The sequence below is a fragment of the Acinonyx jubatus genome, chromosome A1, assembly GCF_027475565.1.
Source record: "Acinonyx jubatus isolate Ajub_Pintada_27869175 chromosome A1, VMU_Ajub_asm_v1.0, whole genome shotgun sequence".
In the NCBI taxonomy this organism is placed as follows: domain Eukaryota; kingdom Metazoa; phylum Chordata; class Mammalia; order Carnivora; family Felidae; genus Acinonyx; species Acinonyx jubatus.
The window spans coordinates 78785695-78810062 of NC_069380.1; the positions used below are offsets into that span (position 1 = coordinate 78785695).

At 49.9% G+C, this 24368-nt stretch overlaps 1 protein-coding gene across 2 annotated transcripts in view; it reads left to right on the forward strand.

The window, feature by feature from the left end:
- The window catches only part of COL4A2 (collagen type IV alpha 2 chain), a 172749-nt gene that overhangs the window by 32304 nt on the left and 116077 nt on the right, over nucleotides 1-24368 (forward strand). For both annotated transcript variants that reach the window (XM_053217819.1, XM_027065217.2), the window contains exon 4: nucleotides 14602-14682. In XM_053217819.1, coding sequence (XP_053073794.1) covers nucleotides 14602-14682 — 81 coding nt within the window. The remainder of the gene's footprint in view (nucleotides 1-14601; nucleotides 14683-24368) is intronic.

Here is a 24368-nt window from a genome sequence, read left to right on the forward strand (position 1 = left end):
GGAAGGGGGTCCATCTGGCTGTTTGGGATACCAAGAGCGTGGCTTGAGTCCTTGAGGGTGGGTGAAAAGGGGACGCGGGGCAAAAATGACCTCCATGGTTGAGAGTCTGAGAACCTCCGGTCCAGCGGTAACCCGGGGCAGCCCAGCCCAAAGATATGATTCCATTCAGCCACAGATGAACCCACAGTCCCTATACCAGATGACTGCCGAATCTAGCAAATCAATCCTTTCTAAAGACTTTCCATTCTAAAGTTGTAAAAGAAAGAAAAGCAGTAAAGAGCAGGGAGAAGACACGGGGCCATGGTAACATGAAAAGAAAATATTCGCAGCCATGACTCTTCCAGTGAAAGTGCAGGTTTGGCCCCTCCCACTGGCCCTAATTTTGGCACAATGTCTGAGCTCCTTGGGCAGCATCTTCTGAAGGGTGGTCCTGTGAGCCCGGGGCCCAAAAGTCCAGTCCTACAAGCCAGTTCTGGGAAAAAGCAGAGCCCTCCTATAATTCATGAGGATATTTTAAAGGACAAAGTATTGTCAATGGGCAGAGAATATTTAAAAGTGTCTCAGCGCCACCCTGTCCTTGACCCGTAAGTGGTCTCATGGCAAACTCCAGCTTCTGCGGCTCCAGCCTGGCGGGTGTACACACAGCCCTCGATCATCGTCAGGCCTTTCTCCTGCTGTTTTCTGCTCAGTGACCTTAGGGGCACCACTGGCTGGGACTTCAAAGGGCCGCATCCCATCCTGCATCTGAGACGTTTCTGGGTTGCTCCCAGAGAGAGAAGTGTTGTCTATTAAGGGCAAAGTCTCCAGTGCGCTGGTGGGAGGAGGTGCTGCCATTCACATCAGGCCTGACTGTTTATGGTATGTAAGGGAGCCGTAGCTCCTGGCAGCCTCTCCTCCCGGGGGTGGTGTGCCTGGTGAAAGGAAGTTCTGAATCACCACAGAGTTGGCAAAGACCCACAACTGGTCTGCCGCACGTGAGTTTGTCGGGCGGGGAACCGTGGCGAGGACCGCCTTAGGATGAAACCCCTACTTAATAGTGTTGACACCCCGCGCTCTCCACTCCTACCCCAAAGCTCTGTGTCGCCTTCTTCTCCCCACTTTCCCATCTGTGGTCAGGAAATCTGTCTGCTGAGGGTGCACCTGTCTGCACAGGTAAGCATGGGACAGACTCCAAAGGACACCAAGATACATGGACAGTAGAAAGGACTGAAAACATGCTTTAAATCAGTAGGGCAGGTTCATTTAAACAGTGCAGATAAGCAATCAGGATTCAGGTTAAAAACACAATAATGCGGGTAAGAATTATTGCCCCTTTGTCCCTGCTCCTTCACGTGTCACCTTACTCTCGCATGTATTGTGTCGCTGAGTACCTACTGCAGAGACCAATGAATCTGTAATCTCCCAAGGGCAAGGGGCCTGCCCGGTCACCTCTAGACTCCCTGATACTTGCGTGCGTGGCAGGTGGTGGGCTCCCAAAGACGTTTCCTAGGAGATGCCTCGGGGGGAGTGTCTGTCTACTGATAAAACAACTCAGTAGTTCACCGTCGACGTAGCAAACCAAGCGTGTTAGATGGGGGCAGCAGAATGCCCGTCTCAGCCTGGCCATGCAGATTGCTGTCCATGGCGATTCCTTTCTTCTCCTCTGGAGGTGTTTGTACTTTATCAGTCTCTCCTGGCTTCCAGGTCCGCCTCACGGCCACAGTCCTGACATTTCCTGGCCTTTGTTGTGCTGTGGCACAAACTCTGTTTTGCAAGGACAGGAGCATAATAAAAGCGGATGTGAAAGAAGGGCCAGATGACATCACTGAAAGTATTTAAGGAAGTCCACTCTTTTGAATGTTTACAGTCTCAGCATGTTAGTTGTTTGTAATATGATAAGAGCACTTTTGATACACTGGGGGAATTACAAGCCTTTTTGCTCAGACAGTATTCATGAATTTTTATCTTAGGCTCATAGTGACGGAAAGAGAATAGGAGGTCTTGGCTTGAGTCCCAAGTGACCTTGACTCATTGGTTGACCTTGGGTACCACATTCAGCATAGCTGAGATGCTTAAATTCTGCCTCTGCCAACTATTCACTGAATTTAAAAAAAAAAAAAAAAGAAGAATTCCATTATTAAAGAGGAATTGGCATACTAAATTTCCCTCTCAAAAATCTTAACTCAGAGAAGCTGGTACCTCGCGAAATATCGCCTTTCCGAGGTTAATTCCATGAGCTCTGTATAGATTCATCCTCGTGTGAATGCCTACTGAGCAAAAACCCTAGAAGGATTCCACTGACTCCACAAACAAGAATCTCCCTGAACAACGAGGATGTTCACACTTGCTATAATCACTGGATCTGAACCGCAGGGGAGGGGAGGCTGGCATCTTTGTCCTCTGGGTGAAGCAAAAGAAAGGTTAAGAACATGAGTAGCACATCCTTCCTGCCTTGTGCTGAGCACTGTGGCTAAGCTCCTCCCACGGGTTCATCCGGTTTCCTCCTGACAACCCCGAGAGGTGGGGATGGCGGATTCTACCAGGTTTGCAAACGAGGAAACCAGTGGAAATGTGGGATAGGGGTGACTCACAGGCCACAGCGCTGGGGTGCCAGTCTGCAGCCCAAGTTTCTCCCTCCAAACATGGTGCCCCGGAGAGCCACTCCGGGAGCGTGCCCGTGCATATGTGCACACCCGAGTGAGACCCAGGAAACAGAACCGCGGCACCCCTGAGGCCCGGGAAGACCCTGTGCTCTTGCAGACACTCCAGACACAGGATAAAAAGTGGGCTAAACTATCCTCATCCACCGGTATTACAGAACCGGCCCCTGAGGCTAACAATGTGTGCGTGCCGGTTCTGAATTTGCCTTCTCAGTGGAGGTAAGCTCCAAAACTTGGTCTGAACCTAGTGCCTGGGAAATCAGTATTTGGTAAGTCAGTATTGCATTTACTGCTGGACGAGGTCTCCAGGCAGCACAGAAGCCGAGTCTTAGAAGTGCAGTGGCCTACTGAGAAGCACAGAGAGGCAGGGGGTTGGAAACTCACTGTGGGGATATCCAAGCGGATTAATACCCACACGGACAATCTGCACACAGGTAACTAAGGGCCGCCTGCACCAGTCAGGACTCGGACAGAGCTGCTGGCCTCAGAATACGTTTCTGCCGTGACTTAAGAGTAGACCTTCATCCCGCGCAGAGAAAACCGCTAAGCTCACAGCTAGGGAATCTTAAGTCACTGCTAGTGTGCGAAGGCATACACAGATACCTTCCAAAAGCTGCCCGGCTTGGTTAACTTGGCTGGGTACGCACAAGAGAAAGAGCCAAGCAGAAATGCAGAAATTCTTCCCCAGAAGTCAGGCCAGCAGGTACATAAAAGTGGCTGTGGTTTTGGTATGGACCCTCCGCTGGCCCCAGAGCCGCCGTGATTTGACTCAGATTGATGTCAGGTCTGCAGAGACTCAGCTCCTCTGGTCTAGACTCGAGCCTGCCCAGGCAGACTGCTGTTCCTTGCCTGCCAACACAAACCAGCACCTGCCTTGCCTGGACCAGTCCTTACCAAACCCAAACAGAAATCTCATTGTATCACAAAAGAGCACTGCTAAGGCTCTTTCGTTCCGTTCTTCTTGGATTTTGCCCCCAAATTTAGCATGAGGGGAGGGTTTTAGATAAAACTCTTAACCGGGCATACTTTTCTGGAATAAATAGATGTAGCCACTCCATCGCTCAAGAACAATGTTAAATATTCACTTTTGGCTCCTACGCCGGCACTAACAACATACACGTTTTTATTCATTGCCAGACAATACCAAGAACTGACATGCTGGATAAATAAATAAAATGTAGTGTAGGTAATGTGTGAGGTAATGCAGACACTAAAGGATGTCTTGGGCTGTGTCCCACTAGATGAGCAGGGCATACACAGAACGGTTCACACATATTTGAGGGTGCTTATTCTAAGTCGAACATGAGAAGCTATGCTGTGCGTACAGATCCTCATTCCTAGCTATAATCACATAGGTAGCCTCTCAAACAAGAGCTGAAAGATCCCCCCGAGTCGTTTTCCTCGACACTGAGGACTGTATCCCCAAGGTGATAAGAAATGACCGAATGACAGTAGCCTTCATCAGAAATAGTCTTTAATGTGGCCGACTCCTTCTTCATTGGGTGAGAGCATTGACACAGGAATGAGTAGCGAGTGAGAGGATATGGAAGTACAGTCTGTTTTGCTACAGTGCATTTTCTCCAACTCAGATCCGCCCATAGACGATGGTGGATCAACAGGAGAATGAAGTCAGCCTAGAATGGAGGCCGTGTTGGGTCGTGCGTGGTGCTACTCCGGGCATGTGGTTTGCATGCCAAGTGACAGTGTAGCTGGAGGGAAAGTCGATGAACAGTGAACACAGCAAGCTGTCGAAGAATTTAATTCTGTACATGAAGCCCAAGTGGTGGCCTTCACTCCCTGGGCTTGGTGGGTCCATGCCCCTCCCCCGGAGCACCTATTGTGTCCTTCTTCCCAATGTTGGCCATGTGGCTCTTGTTCTCTACAGCTTAGGGGTCTTACCACTTCTTTCTGCCCCCTTCTGTCAAATTACTGCCTTCACTGCTCTTTAAGATGAAGCCCTATAGTTCCCGTAGTATTTCTTTACTGATCAGGGATTTTACATGTCTGTTCAACTGTGCTATTATTTTTACTGGGATTAGGACTAATTTTATTAGTGCCCTGTTACAAAGTCATGCAGGTGTTGAGTGGTCTGCCTCTAAACACTGTTATTTCCCATACGATCTTGTTGGTTTGGTGTGTGATTTTGCAGAATGTAAAGGCTTTCCAGAAATAGCCCTATGTTGGGTTTTAGCAGAAACACCCACACTTAAACAGAATGAGTAAGGACAAGATGTGAAATCAACACAGGTTTGACTTTGCTGTTCCAGAGGGTGAGTGGCTGTTGTGCTTGAGTGTTCGAGTGGGTCTCAGCTCTGCAGATGGGGAAGGCAAGGCGGGAGGTAGAACATTCCAGGCTGAAGGCACAGCTTGTATCAAGGCGCATTCCCTGAGGAGGATGGGACCCAGAGGTGTTACGTTCAATGCATTTAAAATCCTTAGCATTCCACCATCGTGGGAAAATATTTTATGAAGCACTTGGTTGGAGTTGAAATAGGAGACCTTGACAGCCCTGGAGGAGTGGATGGAATGGAAGAGCATGTAGACTGGCAGGTGTCAGGAGAAGCAAGGCAGGTAGTCCAGAGAAGCAGTGAGGTGCAGGGACCAGAGGAAGGGCACACACAGAGGATGTACCTTGTGAACTGAGCCTGGGGGGAGCTCTAAAGGACACCAGAAGAACGTAACTACCCACCTCGCCAGGTGCTTGACCTGAATGTTTGTGTCCTCCCAAAATTCATGTTGAAATTCTAACCCCAGAGGTGATGTGACTGGGAGGTGGGCCTTTGGAAGGGGATTAGGTGGTGAGGGTGAAACCCCCACGACGGGATCAGTGCCCGATAGAGGAGCCCACAGAGCTCTCTGGCCCCCTCTCTGCCTCATGTGAGGACGTGGCAAGGAGATGCTGTCTGTCAATCAGGAATCAGGTGCAGCCCTCACCCGATGCCGAATCTGTTGTTGCCCTGATCCTGGCCTTCCGGCCTCTAGAGCTATGAGAAATAAATTTCTGCTGTTTACAAACCACTCGGTTTATGATACTCTGTTATAGCAGCCCAAATGGCCCGAGACTCCAGGCACTAGTGATTAATAAAAGCATGAATGGCGGCATCTACATTAAGGATAGAGAAGTAGAAGGAGCGGAGGGAGGGTGACTTCCAGAAATTTCTCCGTTGACAGACCCACCAAAGATGTCCGGTCAGTAGTCAGGGGACAAATACAAGCATCCAGTATCCCATCTCGTTCCGCCTGCGTGTGTACCTGTGCGCTTGGGTATGCCAGCCCCCGGCGAGGTGGCTGGCATTGCATACAGGCTCTCAAGTTATGCACTCTGAAGAGCCTGGGCAGTCGCCGAGCGACCACCTTCCTAGGAGAACCCCAGCCCGGGTCCTGCACTGGCACATTGGTCAGCCGGGCGGCGCCCTGGCCTTTGTGAGCCTGGGTAGGTGGCTGAGGAGCCGCCACAGGAGAGTGACAGGGACAGGTAAGGAGGCACCTGTGTGGAGAACTCAACGAGCCATTTCAAATGCTTGCAAAGAAAGAGAACTCATTCTCGTTTGATACTTGGGAGACTGTGTTTCATTTGTAACTGGAGACCTAGGGAATGCCTGGCAGGAAAAGGTTCAAGAGCAGCCTTTGCAGTCAAGTGAATAAGCTCGAGTTCAAAATAGATTCATAAACGTATCTAAACTGCTAGAAGAGTAAATCTTCAGAGGTCTTAGGAGCTGAGACCGTGGCTGCTATAGGTCCCGCGGGAGGCAGCAGATGTGGTGGGAATAGCGAACAGATTCCAGGAAGTCTGTTGCAATCGGAAGTAAAAAGCACGAGAACTCAAGTGGGCTAGGCGTTGGGTGATGGGGAAGCACCTGAAAACGGAGGCGGTTTGTACTTGGGACAGGAATCTTTCCTGCTTCGGGCTGGAAATTACCTGCCTTTCCAGGCATCCTCTCTCGGCACTGTGTCGTCTCCTAAGGCTGCCGGTGGAGTCCGCTGACCGCTGACCCCCAGCCTGCATGGTTGCCTGGTTGTGCCTGCCTGCGTCCCGACTACAGCCTGGGCCCTCGCCGTCTAGGTGACTCAAGATGAGACAACTCCCAGTCTCCACCCAGCACCTAATAAGGGACCCAGCCATGAGGCCTTGGTGCTGCCTGGCTGAAGGCCAGCTGGGTCCACCGAAAGGACACAGTGAAGGAAGAGGGAGGGGTGCTTCTGGAGAGAGCCCATGTCACCTGCACTCATAGCAGCTTGTTGTCAATGTCAGCACCTGCGCTGACCCCACGCATGCCAGAGCCCCCCGGGGGCACCCTGCCCTCCTCACTGAGGAGGACACACAGGCAGGCTCTGCTTGTCGCCCCAGGAGCAGAGGAGGGTCCCAGGGCAGAGCCTGCACAACAGGAGTGGCCACGCCCACCCGTTCCCGCCGCGTGTCCTCACCTGCAGGCAGGCCCACCCACACGCTGAGATCATTTCTAGCCTTGGGCAACGGGTTTCTAAGGAAGCATTGGCTCATGCAACCTTGGCTGGGCGCTAGCCCTCATTCCTGGCTCTGGGGCCCCCCGCCCGGGAGCCAGGCCTGGTCCTGGAAGGTGCGGTAGACCTCATGAACACGTCACTGAATCCCCCCAGCAGACCTGGGGCACAGTCATTATTGTCCCCGCTCCGTGCAGAGCGTGCTACAGTTCAGCAAAGTCAGGCCACTTCCCTGCCCGGCCCCTGCCCCCTGCCACATCGCCAATTCTTCTGGCCAGCCTCTTCCGGGCCTCCCCGGGGCTGCTCTTCCGCAACTCCGACACCTCGCATGCCTCCCTCCTTTGGGCCGCCTGTAGGTGTCCTAAGCGCCGGTGATGTAACTCGGGGAAGCGTCTGGGCCTCCTGCACTCCCTGTGGCCGCCAGCAGCCCGCCCCGTTGTGCCTGATTCCTGCTTTAGGGGTCCGCCAGCCAGTCCCGCGGCTCAGCGCCCCAGCCCCAGGTTGTCTCGTCAGTAGCGATTCTGTGTGGAAAACACCCCTAGACCTCCGGCTGCAGGGTAAGAGAGGGTGGAGACGTTGGCCCGTCGTTGCTCGTAAAAACATACAAGTATGTAACGTCACGTGGCTCGTGGCCGATGACTAGGGGAGGCCTCCCGGGACGTCTGCTGGGCAGATGAGTCAGCAGGGGTGACGCTGTCCCGCAGGTATTCGCTTGGCCCGAAGTCAGCCTAGACCATCACCCTGAGAGACCGGCGCATTTTCTGCCCTTTAAACTCATCCTGGCCCTTCTGGTTCTGTTTCCAGCACAGTGCCCTCCCCTCCTCCTGTATTCCCCGAGCCCCCAGCCCCATGAGGACAGGCCTGCTCTGGAACTAGCTGGAGTCCGAAACAGGCCCCTGGAGTTGTTGGCTTTACGTGGGTCCGCACTTTTGCCCATCATTTATTTCACCGCCTCTACCTGGTGACAGTCCCAGGACCATTCCGGAGTGGCGCATCTATCCTGGGTGCCCTTGAAATGCTTTTAACGAAGGAAACTGAATGGGCCGCATTTCCCACCCGGCTTACAGGGAAGGAGGGCTTTGTTCGGTGTGGAGTGGCTGTGGTCCGCGTTTCCTCTGCCATATGCTTTGGCTTGCTAATACCATGTTGGAATTATTTCCTTAATTTCTAAAGCTGCATGTGCGGAAATGGCTTATATTTCCTGTTTTGATAAACTAATAGAATTTTACTGGGAACCTTGTTCCCAAGTTGGCTTTCTTCTTTGTTTTGGGCCTCTTTTTGGATTAAAAGGGTAATTCTATAAAGTCAAGCTTGACCAGACTTGTGACAAAAACAAAGACTTGTATAGATTTTTTTTTTTTACCTTAAATATGAAAAAGGACTACTTTTTTTTCTGCAGTAAGGAATGTCTGTCTTCTGTGTCTGTTAGACTGGGTTATTCAGTAGCCCCCTGCACAGGAAGCCTGGGTTCGATGCTGGGGGCAGTCCGGCGGTAAAATATCTGTAAATTCCCTACAGAGACTTGCTCTTTTTGGCTGGAGGTATATTGGCTGAGAAAGACTTTCTTGGACAAGAAGTTTCTTGGAATATGTGGAGGACAAAATATTCTTTGTTTTAGGACAAATGAGTTTTGTTCTTGGGTCTTCATATAAATTTGGTTAATACTCATTTCTTATGTGCAATTTGAGAACAATGCCCAGCATTTTTTCTTGTTTCATTTGTAAATATTGTATCAACCTTACACAAGACTCACATCTACAGAAACCTGGATCTGTGTTCGCGGGTTTGCTCCCTTAATATACATGGACGGTTCACACTGATGGTTACAGAAATAGCTGGTCTTCAAGAGTCCAACTCTTTTGTGTGTTTTATTTCCTGGCATTCAGATTGTTATTTAAACCTATTTTTAAATGTCCTAAATATGAGGACAAATCTGCCACTGGGAGAAGTGAGAAAAGCCATTTTCTCGATGGTTAGAAGGGGGCCGCTCCTCAGACACCTCCAGAAGAATGTGTCTGTTGGGCTGGGCGGTAGAAGAAAGCCTTTCCTCTCTGCCTGGTGCTATGTGATACCCAGGGAAGGTAGCATGGTTCTCCGCTCCCCTGATGTGAGTCGATTGCTCAGATAAGAGGCCGGGCCAGCCGCACATGGGACCGGATGTTCCCTTAATCCCGCAGCTGCGTCTACACATACCTACTCCGACGAGACTGGGTTCCATTTATAGATGGCAGAGAAGTCTGTTGGCAGCCACAGAGCCCGTGGCTCAAGGCAAGAAATTCTCTGCTTGAACCTGATAGATGCCGGATCCAGGAAGCTGGAAACTGGCCTTCTTAGAAGGTTCTGTGACCCCTCTTCTCCCAGAGACAAAAGACTCCCCAAGGAATGGATCTTGCACAGAGGGGGATTTGGATGTGTCTAGGATGAACTGAAGGGCCATGCAAATACACATATTTTTAAATCTGTCTAAATGGAATGATGCCAAAATGGAGATAAGGTTCTGAAGAAAAGAATTCCCATATAAAAAGCTGACCAAAAAAAAATCTCTTGCTCAGAGGCCTCCACGTTGCCCCCAGGAGCAATGTCAGTGGCATTCCACTTGAGCAGACTATCCAAGGTTTCTAGAAAATTTATCTGTGCCTTTACATTGCCAATTGGCTCTTAAGGCATTCCAGGTCATTTGTAATTCCTAGAATTTCTAGTTAGCACAATAAGGCTGGCTACCAGTTCAGGGCAGGGTAAAATTCAGAAGAGAAGAGTCTAACAGGATGTTCTGCATAAGGAAGAGAGAACTGAATGTCTTTTTGGCACTGTGATGGATGAGGAGCTCAGCTACCGAGCCTTGAGTGCCCAGAGCCTCCCTGAACGGGCCCCAGGTGGCTGGGGTCAGAGGGAGTCTGGGGATGGCACTCTTCTAGAACAACATGCCTGAGTCCACTTTGGGTGTGGAAGCATGGAACCCGTGGGGAATATGCTTCCTGCTCCACTGGAGGGCGTGGCTTCACGGGAGGCCGCTGCAACATGGAGAGTGTGTTGGAAAGCGGGTCCTGATGCAGGACCTCTGAGGTGGAGCCTGCGTTTCTAAGTAATGCCCAGGTGACACAGGCACTGTGTCCACGGAACACGCTGAGGTACTGAGGGTCCAGATGGGGACGGTAGCATTTCAAGTGCGGGCTGATTGCCTCTTAGACGTTACGTCTAAGGCAAGAGGTGGGAGCCCCAGCCTGCAATCTATCAACCCCCTTTCCACACCCCTGCCCCGCCCACCCTGTGGCATGGGCCCAATACAGCCCCACGGAAGGAGCCCGGCTAAGTCAGGTTCCTCTGTGACCGTGACCGTGACTGGGCCTCCCTGACTCTTCCTCCCACAGCCCCTCTTCTTCATGGCACTCGCCATAGTTTAAAGTATGTAGGTTCCCTTGCTTGTCCACTGAATTTTCTTGTCAACTGGTGCGCGTCGTCTATTCCCCACTTTACACCCATGGCCCATCGCCGTGCTCGGCCCAGAGTAAGCCTTCGGAGAAGAATGAAGGAAGGAACCAATGAGTGGATTTAAACTATCTCCAGGCCCCCTCCTGTGGTCATGTTTACCAGGAATTGGGGGGGGTGGGAGCTCTCTCACTGCTGCAGCTGAGGGAGGGGGTTTCCCTGATCCCTCCAAGCTGGGAGGCACATGGCACCGGCTCCTGTGTGGTTCTGGAGCCTGGGAGGGGGCAGTTTCTGCGTGAGTACGAGGACGCGTGAACGCGTGCGTGTCAGATTCAGGCATTCTCAAGGGGGCGGAGGCCCTTCCCGGTTTGTGTGGATCTTCACCATAACTGGTCCCATTTGCAAGTCCTGCTCTGCCCGGGGATGAAGGACGTCCAGACAAGCTCAGCTGAGTGGGTGTAACGTGCTCCATGACAGTGGACACTTTCCACACCTCAAGCAGGGTCCCCAGGAGCCTCCTGGCCCTGGGAGCAGCGTCTCCTCTGTGGACGTTGAGATGGTGAGTGCAGTGACAGGCACAGCTTCAGGGGGCCGTAAGGGGCGGGGGGCAGGGTGCGGAAATCTTGCTGTACAGAATGGCGCCCATGGGAATTCAGACTTGACGTGAGAATTTACCTGATGGTCCCCAGGAATCTCGGAGCCACAGACAGAAAGCATGACCTCCTCGAGACACTGAGTTTGAAGGCCTAGACCCAGGCCAACCTGCCATCTTCAAGGGTGGTGGACAGACTCTTGAGTTGAGTGCGCGGTCAGGGGAAACTGGCCATCTTTACCAGGGAGGTGACAGGAAGGATCGTGGTTCGTCTCTGAGTTGCATTGAGCATTCGAATCAAGGTGGCGACCCAAGGGCTCGGAGCATGGGCAGCGGCTGGTGGGAGCCCTTCGTGTTCTTCTGTTCGGGGACATAGACAGAGGACCCACACAGCAGTTCACAGACTCTTCATCCAGGGTCCTCAGGAGGGCATTCATATCCTGAGATTGTTTCGGAGCCCACATCCCGTCAGGGAATACCAAGGCTCAGGTCTGAAACTTGTTCAGTGTCTAAGAGACGTCTGGAGCACACGCTGTGCTCTAATAAATCCTTGTGTGCATCCTGGAGTCTGACACTCCAGTTGGTGGTACTTGGAGCTCTTAGATACCAGGATTCATGAGGTTCCCTCTGCAGGATGTGCAAGATGCCAGGTGTCGATGGGAAAATACACACACTCACGCACACCACATCACATCACACACACAGGCCCACGGGGCTGGAATCTCCATGATGGAAGTTGGCTGTGGCTTGTACAGGGAGGCCTGCCTCTCCATGACCTATCATTCCTCACCTCCTGAGACAGGGTACCCGAGCCATGGCACACAGTTGAGGAAGTGTCAAGATTGGGAGTTATCAGACCTACAAGTCCCAGCTCCAAAGCAAAGCGGTGCTATCGAATTTCAAGCAGGTTATGAAGAACTCACCTCTGTAACTAAGTCCAGTGTCTATCCTAAGCCTAGGACAGAAAGTCTGTTAGATCGATTCAAAACCTTCAAAATCATTTCAACTGTTGATTTATATCCAGGGATTTGGCAAGTGGCCTTAAAATCAAAATTAAAAATAGCCTCTGAAATACCAGATGGAGAATGTAAGTTTATGCTTCACCCTTCAGACTGAGGAGTCCCCCTACCCTTTCCAGACAACTGGCAAATGAATTACTGTGTGAACCAGGGACACCTGCCAAGCCACCTATTCACATCCCAGTCGTATGTAATATGAAGCAGAAATGTGGTGACCCCTCTAGACGTCTCCCTTTGGTATTCAGGGTAATCCGTAAAACCGATGGCTTAGCATGGAGCTGGACTGACAAAAACCAAATATTCAAAATCGTGGGATTTTAAAATGAGCCCCACTAGAGACGAACATTGAAGCCATAAAAAAAAATGGCAAATACCTAGAAACATACTTTGAGGGCCTGGAAGGATTTTAAATGTGTTTACTTTTACACTGTGGAACTCAAGCTGTTCTCACAGGAAGATAAGCAAGGGATCCAAAAGGCTTCGAGGTGTTGGTCTGAGATTCTCAGATTTGTTTGAATCCTTCAGAGTAGTGACTGATGCATCAGAGACTAGAGTAGGTAAAGGGCTGTTGGAGGGACACAAGATCCCTCTCGTAGAAAGTTGCTAGCCCTGGAAAGGAATTTATCATGTCTACAAAAAGAGCATTGAGTAGTTATTGTGATCTTGGGTAAACTCCAGCCAGATGGTTTTGAGTCAGAGTTCACTTGTGTGCCCGTCCAAGGCTGCATGTCCAGGAAGACTGTCACAGACTAGCAGATGTCACAGAGGTGGCCAGGCAACACCGTGTCCCTTTCCACATGAGTATCAGTACCAAGCCAGGAATGGGGAAGATTCTGGCTGACGCTCTAGCACAAGAAACAGAAAGCTTAATGGAGGGAGTCCCCAGGTGACCATCCTGTTTAGTCATTGAGACTTAACTTAGAAGAGAATGGGACAGATGTGGCAAAACGCTCTTGTACGTAAAGTTGGAACGATCTGTTTTCTGGGGACTGTTGCGTGCATGGTAAAGTTTGGCTTGGTGCTCACCGGAAGCCGACCACTTCCAGAGCCCCTGGAGTATCAGTGCCTGCCAGCCGGGCAGTCTGGCCCAGGGTGACATGACAGACAGGGACTCCCCTGCTTGCTGCCACTGTAACTCACCTGTCATGCAGATGGGAGAGACAGGGCTTATCAGGAAGGGGAGGGAAGAGGTCAACCTAATTGTCATGTCCGTCCCACTCAAAATGTTTAGTACTGTCAGTGGTCTGAAAGGAAGGGCTCAGACATGGTCCAAAGTCCAAGTCCTTTCTTTACCTGAAATACTGAGATCAAGGGCAAGAAATGCCTTGGAATCCCATTAGAATTGTCCAGGCACAGAGCTCCCTGACTTACTCACTCACTTCATTGAAGAGTTCTGTCTTGGCATCTGACAAAAAGTCTGTGAAATCCTCGCGAAAGCCCCTTCCCTCCATCCCCTCCTCCCCCTGCAGACCAATGGGTCTCACAGAACAAAGGGACAGGTTGTCCTCTGCTGGCGCCACCGGGATGTCGAGAACCTCTGTGGCAGAGGTGAGGGTTTGCACCTCCTGACAGGTGTGTTTGCGAGGTCCCCCTCCCCATCGGAAGCCCCTCTCCCTTTAGTTCAGCAGAATCCCTGGTGTATGATGGGGGCCCAGCATTGAAGGTAGCCCAATCCTGCTCACCCTGAACCCCCCACCTCTGGGATGCACACCCCACATTTCCCAGAGAATGAAGGGCCGCCTCCTGTGTGCCTGAGTTCCTCCTTCACTCTGAACTACTTAACAGAGTGTCCTTACAGGCTCACTTCACACGGAATCCCTGCACTCAGGGAATGTTCTCCCTGACTGTCGAGACCCAGGACGTAGCTCGGCATCTGGCATTTATCACCTTTAAAAGGCACAGTGACAATAGAAGGCACAACACCAAGAGGGACCCTCATGTAAATTCTGGAGTCTGGGCGGTGAGGACTCATCACTGCAGGCTCATCGACTGTGACAAATGTGCCACTCTGCAGGGGAAAGTTGATAGTGGGGAGGATGCATTGGGGGGAAGGGGAGGAGGGGGAGACAAGAAATCTCTGTACCTTTTGCTGTGGGCTTAAAACTGCTCTAAAAATTAGTCTATTCGCTTATTTTTATTTTTTTAAGTTTATTTATTTATTTTGAGAGAGTGGGGGGGAGGGGCAGAGAGAGAGAGAGAGAGAGAATGAATCCCAAGCAGGCTCCGTGACGGCAGCACAGAGCCAGACGTGGGGCTAGAGCTCACGAACTGTGAGATCAAGGCCTGATTCAAGACCAAGAGTCAGACACTCAGTGGACTGAGTCCCCCCAGGCGCCCCGAAGTCTGTTTGTTCTGAATAAAGACCGCATGGCCGGAGTTGGACCTCCTCTCAGCAGATGCTGTTGTGACACCTGCTGTAGCCAATGGTGTTTGGACTAACCTTTTCTTCATGTTATTCTTGCAGGGCGTGAAGAAGTTCGACGTGCCCTGCGGGGGCAGAGACTGTAGCGGGGGCTGCCAGTGTTTCCCTGAGAAAGGAGGGCGGGTAAGTCACAGCGTCACCATCAACCTCTCTTCCTTATACTTGCGCCTAAACCCAAGCGCCTTAAACCGCGTGATTAAGTCAATCGCATACTTTGCTGAGAAGTTTAACACAGACGTGTTCTTCCGTATCGGAACAAGCAATGATACGAGGCAAAGTCTGGTCAATTTATGCCACTTCCCACACAAATTGAGAACAATCATAACTTTCTTACACATCTTTTCTCTTATTAATTGTTACGAAGGGCGTCTTCTACTTGTGAGATTGTATATACACGTGTGTGTTACGTAAAGCAGACATGGTTGTGTCTCCCCCCTCACGGTATAGATATTCTGATATTCTAGAGGGCACAAGCATCCTGCCATGGAGAATAAGTCTCCCTTTTAAAATCATTCCACTCATCCCCTGAATGTCCTTTCTGTAGTGTGTTTCATCGGATGAGTCAGGGAAAAAAGGTCACCCCGCATCGGAACCCGAAATACGGACTGATACTGGGTTCCGTATGTCGAAGTGACTGGCTTTCCCATTGCCATTAAAGCTGATGTTTGGGTCTTGGCATTACTGATTTCAAAAAGAGATTGTTTATATTTATCTGTGTAAGCCCATTTTCGTGTGGGGACCATATAGCGTTTTATGACACTGAGTGTTTTGAGGCTTCACGTCTTGGGATCGTGTTTCCCCGTGGGGCTCCTGCTCGTCCGCCAGGGGCCAGGTCATGAGAGGCAGCTGGGACGTGTTGCCTGCATTCCCTTTTGCTGTGGAGTCAGATCTGACAGTGCTCCTCAGGCGTTCCAAATGCGTCTCCCCACCCCGAATCCTGAAGTCAGTGCTGACGGTCCCCACTCTCCACTCCCACACCCCAGAGGGAGGACGCGCCTCAGCGGAGCTCGGTGGGGCCAGTCTGTGGCTGGCTGGACGTCGTGCCCTCTCCTACCTGAGTCCCCTCCACAAGTCAAACATGTAAAATCTGTGATTGATAAGGAACCCCTTCACAAAGGTGCTGGTCTCACTACCGTGGGACTGACTAACCATCCTCTCAGGGCCGAAGACTGCCATAGAGGAGGCTTCTTGTCACTCGCCCAGAGCTTCCGTCCCTACATGCTATGTCCTTCATGAGTTATGGTCCTCAAGACAGTTGTTGCTGTTGTTGACTCAGTAAAGTTTCCTCTGCTTGGAATGGGGACATCGTGCTTTAAAAATTGTTAATCGAGCGAGGGATGCCTGGGTAGTTCAGTTGGTTAAGCCTCCAACTCTTGGTTCTGGCTCAGGCCATGATCTCACATGAGTTCACGGGATCGAGCCCCATGTCCAGCTCTGCACGGTCAGCATGGAGCCTGCTTGGGATTCTCTCCCTCCCTCTCTCTCTGTCCCTTCCCTGCTCTCACATGCGTGTGCACTCTTTCTCAAAATAAATAAATAAACTGAAAAATAAAAAAAGTTTTGCTAATCAAAGATTACACATCAGCATTTAACAAGGATTAAGTATTTTTTAAACATATGGAAGCCATTTCATGAGATTGAAACCCCCTGGGTCCATTGCTGTCGGTTTTCCCAGTGCCGCTTCCGGGTCAGGGATGACCATTGCCTGACGCAGAGCCTCCCCTCCCCAGGGCCCAGCCTGGCCCGGCCGAATATGGGCAAGGGGAAGATACATTAATGGTTTACAAATATCTGTGGGACTTGCCTGTGTAAGAGGGAATTCAACTCCAGAGAGACACTCCAGAGAGACACTCCAGAGAGACTCTGCATTTTTCTCCACGTGATCAGCCAAACAGAACCCACACAGAGCAGAAGGTTACTTTTTCACTTTTTATGATTGCTTAATGCAGAACCAATATGGTAACATTTCCCATAACAGTTTTATACAAATTTTGTTCTTCGGTAAAGATAGTTTGTTCTGATTATTATTTTTTTAAATTCAAGGATAACTAACATACAGTCTCTGTTAGTTGCGGGTGTACAATATAATGATTTAACAATTCTACGCATTTCTCTGTGCTCAGTCCCCTTTATCTGTCTCACCCCTCCCCCACCCACTTCCTCTGGCGACCACCCGTTTGTTCTCTGTATTTAAGGGTCTGCGTTTTTTTTTGTTTGTCTCTTTTTTTTGTTTGTTTGCTCATTTGTTTCCTAAATTCCACATGAGTGAGCTCATACGGCATTCGTCTTTCTCCAGCTGACTTAAGTCACTTAGCATTGTATTTTATTTTACTGTACAGGACCATCTACGTAGTTATGTGCTCTTATGGAACGCCAGGGGTCTTCTCAGAGTGGTTATGAGGAGGGGGGATTTCTAAGGGTCCCTAGGTCTCTCTAAGTCAGTAAGTTGGCACTGAGAGCTTTTCATTTATCATCATCCCTCATCCACAGCATAGCCTGACAGTGTTTCTGTACGTGACCAAGTAGATAATTGGCCCCTTCCAGTTAATTTGGTTAACGCGAGTAATCCAGAGCCCCGAGTGAGTTTGACCTGCCTCTAATTCTTCAGACCTATTATGATAACATTAAGATGAGATGTGACAGCTGTGTGAGTATTCCTCAAGAGACAGAGCCACGTGGTAGCCCACTTTGGGGCCTGGCCTGTGGGACCCACCACACGTAGCGTTCAGGCTGCATTTGCCCCCCTCTTCACACTGCCCAGCCCTCCATGCTGCAGTGGACCTTACAGATACAAGTTGGGTTGTCTTAGTCAGCTCCGGGGCTGCCCCGGTGACCCAGGTGTGCCACTGGATACTAGTCAACAAGGTGATAGACAGGCTAATGGTCAATGGGAAGAAAAATGTTACAGAGGAGAGAGAAATGGCACCATTTATCATGTTCTATGGGGTGAGCCTGTATTAGTGGAGATACCTGTTGTTAGAACAATTACGTCTACCTCATTAGTGTGCTTGCTAAGGCGCGGTACCCGTTTCAGTTCCAGAAGCCTGGTGGATGTACACTAAATACTTGTTAATTAACAAATTTACCCAGATGTGTTCCTGTAGACGGCAGGGCTATTTCTGTCTTACTCTCGGATTGATAATATTTTTTAAAAGTAATGTCATGCATAAAAATAGCAGTTGGACAGAGTCTGCTGTTAGAGAGCTGAGTGCATACTTTGTTCTTTCCCACAGCTCCCCCAGGGTCCCTTGCCATATATTTTCCCCACGGCACTTCTGGAGCACAGATGACAATGCCTCGCTGCAGAGCTCTGTGCTCCCTGGGCCCTGGGCAGCCCGGCCTTATATGGGCACAGGGTAGAGTTCACTTGTTCCTCACCATGGTGACAGCCGACATCAGAAGCTGTATGTTACTGGATAACTTTTGGACTCGAAGCAGAAATCACAAACGTACTGTGGATTCTCATTCCGAATGAATTCTCATGTTACCGAATGAATAAGCTCAGTGTGAAACGTGTGCAGCTTCCCCAGCCCTCGCTGGGGGCTGGTGGGTCATAGCAGAGAGAAGACTGTTTCTCGCAGGCAGGGCCGTCCAGCCCTGTGGAAAAACTATGCCGCCAGCTGCCGGGGTGTGGAGGGCAGGAATTGCGGCCCCACTCTTCACTCCCTGGGCAGAGCTGGGAGGTGTGGAGGGGTGCTCTGGGCCCTGTTCCCTAGTTCACACGTCAGGGAAGGAGAACAGTGACCTGGGGCGGGGGGCAGGGGGGTGGTAAGTGACCTGCTCCAGTGTGGTCCAGAACACAAGTCAAGTCTTCAGACTTCGATGAGTAATCTTTTGTGCCTGCCTCTTCCCAGATGGTAGCCTACATGGAGGAGATTCTCTGCGGATGGAAGGAAAGGACACAGGCCAAATGAAAGGGGTCCTGGCCCTCTCTCTGCGTGAGTTAGGATGCTCTGGTCAGTTCTCCACCCTTCCCTTCAGTGGTTCAGTGAGGGAAGCAGAACTTTGAGAAAAGAACTGGTACTTTTTTTTAAAGTTTATTTATTTTGAGAGAGTGAGAGCAGGGCAGGGGCAGAGAGAGGAAGAGAGAGAGAATCCCAAGCAGGCTCTGTGCTATCAGGGCAGAGCCCGACTCGGGGCTTGATGTCACAAACAATGAGATCATGACCTGAGCCGAAATCAAGAATCAGACGCTTAACCGACAGAGCCACCCGGGCGCCCCTAAATGAATTGATAATTTATTGCTGTTTGAGGGTCTGTATATAAAATAAACTATTGGATACCTGGGTGGCTCAGTCAGTTGAGCATCCGACTTCAGCTCAGGTCGTGATCTCAGGGACCGTGAGTTCGAGCCCCACGTTGGGCTCTCTGCTGTCAGTGTGGAGCCTGCTTGGGATTCTCTGTCTCCCTCTCTCTCTCTCTGCCCCTCCCCAGCTCGTGTTCTCTCTCTCTCTCTCTCTCTCTCTCTCTCTCTCTCTCTCTCTGAAAAATAAATAAATAAACATTAAAAAATACAATAAACGATTGTGTATATATTGGAGTCATTAAAAGTTGTAAGTCCTGACTCACCGATATCGTACAGGGTGACGGGCACAAAGGAAGCTGGCCAACTAACTTCTCCGAGCCCTCTGCCGCCAGTGGTCCTACAGTCACTGGCCCCAGACACAGCTGCCCAGCCCCTTCGCCTGTTTCTAGTCGTTTTACTCTTTCTTCCTTCATATATTTTATGTTTTTCTTTCTTTCACGGGGTGGAAGTCTGTTGGATGGAAAGCATTAGAGTTCATGTCTGTCACAGGACTTCCATCAGAACAGCGGGATCCACCGGGTGATACAAAAATCACTAGTAGAGACAACAGTGAGGAGAGCCGGTGAGGCATCCGACTCAACAAATAAAGACATCTTTGTCTTTGCTCATTAACTTACCCAGAGGTTGTGAAATTCTCAGGTTTTTCCAACGGAGGTCAGTTTTAATTCATTATTTCAGTTCCTTAGACAGGCTCGTGTTCCCCCCAGCCCTTTGACTTTTGACCGTAAACTCGGGTCAGATAGCTTACTGCAGCTTTTTCATGGCATCGGCCTTCACAGGGCACCTGTTTCCCCAGACAATCAGATATTTTAGAGATTGGTAAGCACCAAGACGCTGTTAGGTCCAAATTGTTTGGAATTACGGAGATGGTCGGGCTGCGGTGAGAAAAAGAGAACCCACGGCTTTGGTTCCCAGAGCTCTGTCCTCAGCCCCTGCTTGAGGACATTGGCATCCCTGCCCCCCACCGCCACTCAGCACTCAGCCACGCACTCGCCCCCCATGGGCCTGACAGCACCAACCACGGGACCAGAGATGAGCCCCTCGCGTGCACGGTAGCGATGGCTCGCACCAAGCTGTGTGTAGCTGCTGTGTGTTTTCATGCAGCCAGGAGTTTCCCACAGTCTGCGGGTCCCCGGACTGGAGTCAAAGTATGAGTAAACAATTCTTAACCTCACAAGATTCCGTACGTTCGACAATGTAAATCAAAGTGAAAGAAACCAGAGAGATGCCGAGTGAAAGGGGAAGTAGGGAAGAGTGGACGGGGGACTCTGGCAGGGGGTAGCAGGGAGCAGGTGCCCTGCGACAGTGGAAAGGTTCATTGTCTTTGGCCACTTGCTGTCAGCTCAGAGGATCAGCGACCAAGAGATGAAGGGAAGCAGAGCCCTGGCCCCCAGGGACAGGGGTAGAAGGACATAGAGCAGCCTACGAGCCACAGGCGATTGACAAGATCTTCTCTGTAAGGTGAGCTGCAGTCTTGCTGATAAGAGTACCTTCTATCCTGCGTTGCAGACCGTAAACCTTCCCCTTAAATGTGAGTAGCCAGGACTGCAAAATACTATGGAATTTCTTCTCTGAAATGGCTCACTACAAGTCTGAAAAGCGGGTAGAGCAACGCAGTGCTACGGAGAGATCTTCAGTTCGGAGCGTGTGTGCTGTACGTGGTCCACGCCCGGGTTTCCGTGGCAACGTGTCCATCACCTTTGTTCCCCGAAGATGCTCGCATGTGTGGGATCAGAACGTCGGTGCCGCTATGGCAAATGTCTGTTCAGACCAGCTGCTGTTTTCCTGGTACTTTCTCATGGCACACTCAGTACCTTTAACAGAAGTGGCCTCCAGGGGCGCCTAGGTGGCTCAGTCGCTTGAGCGTCTGACTTCGGCTCAGGTCATGATCTCACTGTCTGTGAGGTCAAGCCCCGCATCAGGCTCTGTGCTGACAGCTCGGAGCCTGGAGCCTGCTTTGGATTCTGTGTCTTCCTCTCTCTCTGCCCCCCCGCCCCCCGCTCTCTCGCTCCCTCTCTCACTCTCTCTCAAAAGTAAATAAACATTTAAAAAAATTAGAATCCACCTCCAATGTTTTATGAACTATCACAATCCAGAAAAGACAACGAATTATTCAGAACCAGCCAGGACATGACCTGGGTGCTAGGCTTTTGTAATACCTGTCCACACATGGGTCTCACCTGCTTTCAAAATCGTGTGCTACTTTTAGCGTGCTGTTGGAACAGTGGTGTGGTTCTGGCTCATCTGATGCTACAGTAGCTGCAGCATCTCAATTACGTGGTTATTTTCTGCAGTGAAACTAGTATTGCAGCAGGTGTAGACAGGGTCCACCTAACTTGTAGATCACAGGTAGTGATGTGCTTTTATGTTTGCCATCATGAGAAAAACCCCGCTTCCTTTTAGCCATGGAGGTTGGCATGTCTTCAACACTCAAACATGCACTGTGTACCATCTACGAACAAGGCACTTGTCTAAGAGAAAGGGGTGCATGAGTGAACAGGGGGGCCCCCTGAACAGCAGGGGCGAAGACCCCAAAGTAAGGGTGTGCCCTGAGTGCTTAAGGGGCAGCAAGGGGCGACACTGGTGCGAGGCCAGGTCCAACAGTAAAGGTCAGGGGCGGCGAGAAGATTGTGTCCAAGTCTTAGGGAGATGAGAAACCATTTGAGGGATGTCCTTAGAGAAGTCATGTAACTTATAACTCAAGTCACAGAGCTCTTCATATGGGGAGGCTGGTGAGGTTCGTGTTTTGGTGATCTAGTCTACTCAAAGAAAATACCATGAAATAGTAGATTATACACAGCCGTAGTTGGAAACTAGAACTTGAAAACCAAAGTATTCGTTTGACACACAGCGATTACATACCTACCACACACCAGGTCCTGTCTTGGCACCGGGAATACAGAAGTAAACAAAGCAATCAATATCCCTAATCTTTTGGAGCTTTCTAGCCCCATGATCTCCAAAAGAACTTTCTGCAGAGATGGAAATGTTCTCTATCTATGCTGTCCATCCTGGCTACTTGAGCATTTAAAATGTAGTTAGAGAAATTTTAGATTTTATTTAATTTTAGTTAACAAAAATTCAAATTGAATAGGTCCCATGGCTTCCATATTGAAGATCACAGTTCTAGGGAGTACGGAGGTGGAGAGTAGGAGAGACAATGAACTCACTGTGAATCTATAGGAATGTTCTAGATATCAAATCCTAGACAAAAATAAAGCACAATATAAAGTCAGGGTTTTGTGAAAGTAAGACCAAGAGTGCAACTTGCTTATATCTTACTAAAAGCATGTTATCTCAAAAATATAGAGACCCATGAGCAGGGCACATTGGAAGTGGTGTCTGTACCGAACATGATTCATCACATCCTCGACCTTGCCCAAGCCTCAGGGAAACCTGCATTTCCAGCGTGAGCTCTGGTCAGGGCCTCCCCTTCTAGAAACTCCTTGTCTAGCTGCTTTGGTGCAGGAGACCTTTGCTCACCCAGCCCTCAGCTTTGGAACATCAGGCTATTCTCGCTGTCTTTCTGGCAAGATCAAGTAAGCATTTTCTTAAAGCAGGGCTTTCAGTAAACTGTGTCAAAACACGTTAGTGGTGCAGCTGGAGAAGAGAGATACGGTTACGTGGCTCAGGCCCACTCCCCATTTTACCTGGCCCAAGATGGTAATTGTTTCATTTTGCAAGGACCATTATGACAGGTAGTCAGGATTTGACAGAAAACGGCCCCGTTGGGAGCTCATCCAAAAGGAAGAATACATTATTCAGATCCTAAAAAGACAAAATTTAATACCGCCTTGCTGAATGGATTCAGAGAACATCATTCTGGACAGAATCTCCTGGTTGAAAGTCAGTGCTTAGAGAAAACACATGTTTTCGTCACCATCGAAATCATCATGGTCTTTATCCCCAGGACAAACTATCCTGGGTTGTTTCCTACCAGTAAAATATGTTGTTAAATAATAGGAACCATGAAAGTCACTGGTGAAAATTAACCACAGTGGTCGTGGCCTAGCATTTATCAACCTCAACAGAAATGGCCATGATACAACTGCTGATGGGGAGCAGATACTTGACAGATGATGGAGTCAGCAGAGAACACATTTGCAAGCAGGAGCGGTACATGTTCAGTGATGAATAATGAAGCATTGGCCCATCAGATGTCTTTAGTACCTGAGTGCAAAGGAAGAATTGTAAAGGTCTTCCTACTTGATTCATCCATTTCTCCCTCTTCCAATGAACACTGTACACAAACACACCCAAAAAATCACGTGGGCAGCTCATGCCACATTGCGTGGCACATTGTCGCCGCACTGTGGTCTTGAGTGTCCAGGTGTTGCCCATGAAAGATGGCTGCCTTGGTGCCACAGACACCACAAATCTTCCACGAAGCGTCTCTTACTCTGGAAACACTGGGGGGAGGTGACGCCCACTATCTCGTTCTGAGAGAACCACACATCCAAACGTTCCCCTCGGAATTTACACCTAAATGCACAAAGCGTAGAGTAGACATTCTCAGAGCCCACGCAGAAGAGGGAGCCACGTTGAGAGAAAACCTTTTTTTTTTTTTGTACGTAGGTGGGTCTCTGTTCCCCAACCCTTTAGACCTTAACCGTGATCAGATTTTGTGTGTATGTAGAAAGTATGGTTTCTGCAGAAGCACAAAATTGGCCCTGTGAGGTCCACCGGCTGGTCGGAGCGGGTGGAGGAGCCCCCAGGAGCTTCCCATGAATTCTGGGTGGTGGCCTGAGCCAGCGGAAGCTCAGGGACCCAGCCCGTCCCTGCCAGCCTCTGGCACTTAGGGTGGCGACCCAATAATTAAGTGGGCGCTGGTCCAGAGCTGACCATCCTGGGGAAATGGCCTTTCATGGCTTTAAGGAAAATATCACATCAGTCCATAGCCAGGATGATGATGGTAGTAACGATTTTGTGTCTTGATTGAAAATCTCACACAGATGCCAATAGATGGCTGATAAACTGGGAGAGACAAATAAATATTTCTACTGTTCTAGAACCGAACCAAACCAAAGCTCTGCCTTCAGAAATCCTTCGTTTTTCCTACCTCCTGATGGAATGTTTTGACAAGTATAGCATTAAAGCATTTCCCCTCTCTGTTACAGAAAGAACACCAGTCTTCAAAGACCTTTGTTTTGTTTTATTCACTTCCAATTCATTCTAAGTAAACAATTGCAGGATTTCTGAAACGACCAGAGCAAGGTTGTTACCAAGCATGATCTGCTTTCTGAAAGCAAGTCTGAAAACAGAAATGTTTGCTCTGAGTTGGTCATCTGTCTACACAGGGGAAGAGAGGGCCTCACGTGGCCTGGTCTAGTCTTCGTGTGCCAAAAGCATGCGTGTCGCACCTGCCCACTGTGGTTTCGTCTCAAAGTGCTTCCCAAGTGAGCTGTCTGACCAGAGGCTCCGTGTGCTTGCGTCGTAGTACTCAGACATCACACTGCTTCCATAGCAAAGAGAAAACCAGTAGGTCGCATGGCAAAGTTTTGAA